The sequence below is a fragment of the Pundamilia nyererei genome, unplaced genomic scaffold, assembly GCF_000239375.1.
Source record: "Pundamilia nyererei isolate P.nyererei 1_Seehausen unplaced genomic scaffold, PunNye1.0 scaffold00017, whole genome shotgun sequence".
Lineage (NCBI taxonomy): Eukaryota > Metazoa > Chordata > Actinopteri > Cichliformes > Cichlidae > Pundamilia > Pundamilia nyererei.
Genome location: NW_005187418.1, coordinates 293,887 through 294,885, shown reverse-complemented (window position 1 = coordinate 294,885; position 999 = coordinate 293,887). Strand labels below are relative to the sequence as shown.

At 45.9% G+C, this 999-nt stretch overlaps 1 protein-coding gene across 2 annotated transcripts in view; it reads left to right on the top strand.

Moving 5' to 3' along the window:
- The window catches only part of cep131 (centrosomal protein 131), a 20,813-nt gene extending 20,251 nt beyond the window's left edge, over positions 1–562 (top strand). For both annotated transcript variants that reach the window (XM_005725692.1, XM_005725691.1), the window contains 2 exons: positions 264–324; positions 431–562. In XM_005725692.1, the coding sequence (XP_005725749.1) occupies positions 264–324; positions 431–502 (133 nt within the window). In that variant the 3' untranslated portion in view covers positions 503–562. The remainder of the gene's footprint in view (positions 1–263; positions 325–430) is intronic.
- Positions 563–999: the final 437 nt, after the last annotated feature.

Here is a 999-nt window from a genome sequence, read left to right as displayed (position 1 = left end):
TTAACCTTTATTTAAACAGGTAGATCATTAAAAACATCTGTATTTACAGCCCGCAGAGAAGGAAAGCCTCTTCAAATGGGGGCCAAAAATAAATTAAAAACCTTTCAACACCCCCGCCACTCCTGCGCATATTTACAAAAAGTATTTTTTTTTTTTACCAGTTTAACATGTTTCAGCTCCCATTGTTGGGAAGTGAAATGAGCAAATCCAAACCTACGACCCAGCAATGTTTTATTAACGTCCTCTCGTCTGTGCGTTACCAGAGTGAAATCGGCCATCTTGAAGAAGGAAGAAACCGTCAACAATCTTCGGAAGCAGCACGAGGTAGGACGGGACGTGCAGTCTGCCTGTCGGGGCGTGAATGATATGAAAGCACAGTGATCAGGAATGACTGACAGACGTGTCTAAACAATGCTCTCTCCTCTGATAGGCCGCCCTGAAGAGGGCAGATCACCTGGAGGCCCTGTGGGAACAGCAGAGGAAGCAGCTGCTGGAGAAGTGACTGACAGGATGTCCAGTTTCATCTCTCTGTGGACCTTTTCATCAGCGTGCCCGTCCCGACACGCCGGGGTCCAACCATTGTGATGCTGCTTTTTCTTTGGTTTGTTTGTTTTTCCTGCAGCGAGACAGGACCTGTGGACCCTTTGAAAGTTGAACAAGTTTCAGAATTTTGCCCTACCTCACTTTAAAAATACAAAAATTGGTAAAAGCACTGCACACCCCCCTCGCTCCGTTCCCCCGACCGTCACGAAGGAGCATGTTGTGTTTGAACGTCCTCATTTAAATGCCACAGACCAGGTGAACTTCCTGTTCCTTCTTTTTTTTTTTTTTTTTTTTTTTTTTTTGGTGAATGTTCCTCTTCCTGTCTGGGGAGCAGAAATGTTTTTTTTAAATATCCCGATTTGAACAGTTCCAGATGTTTCTCAGACCAGCCCAGGCCGTCTTGGTGGGGGTTGTTCTTCTTTCGTCTGGAGGGCCGCTCACAACCAAGGCCTGAGA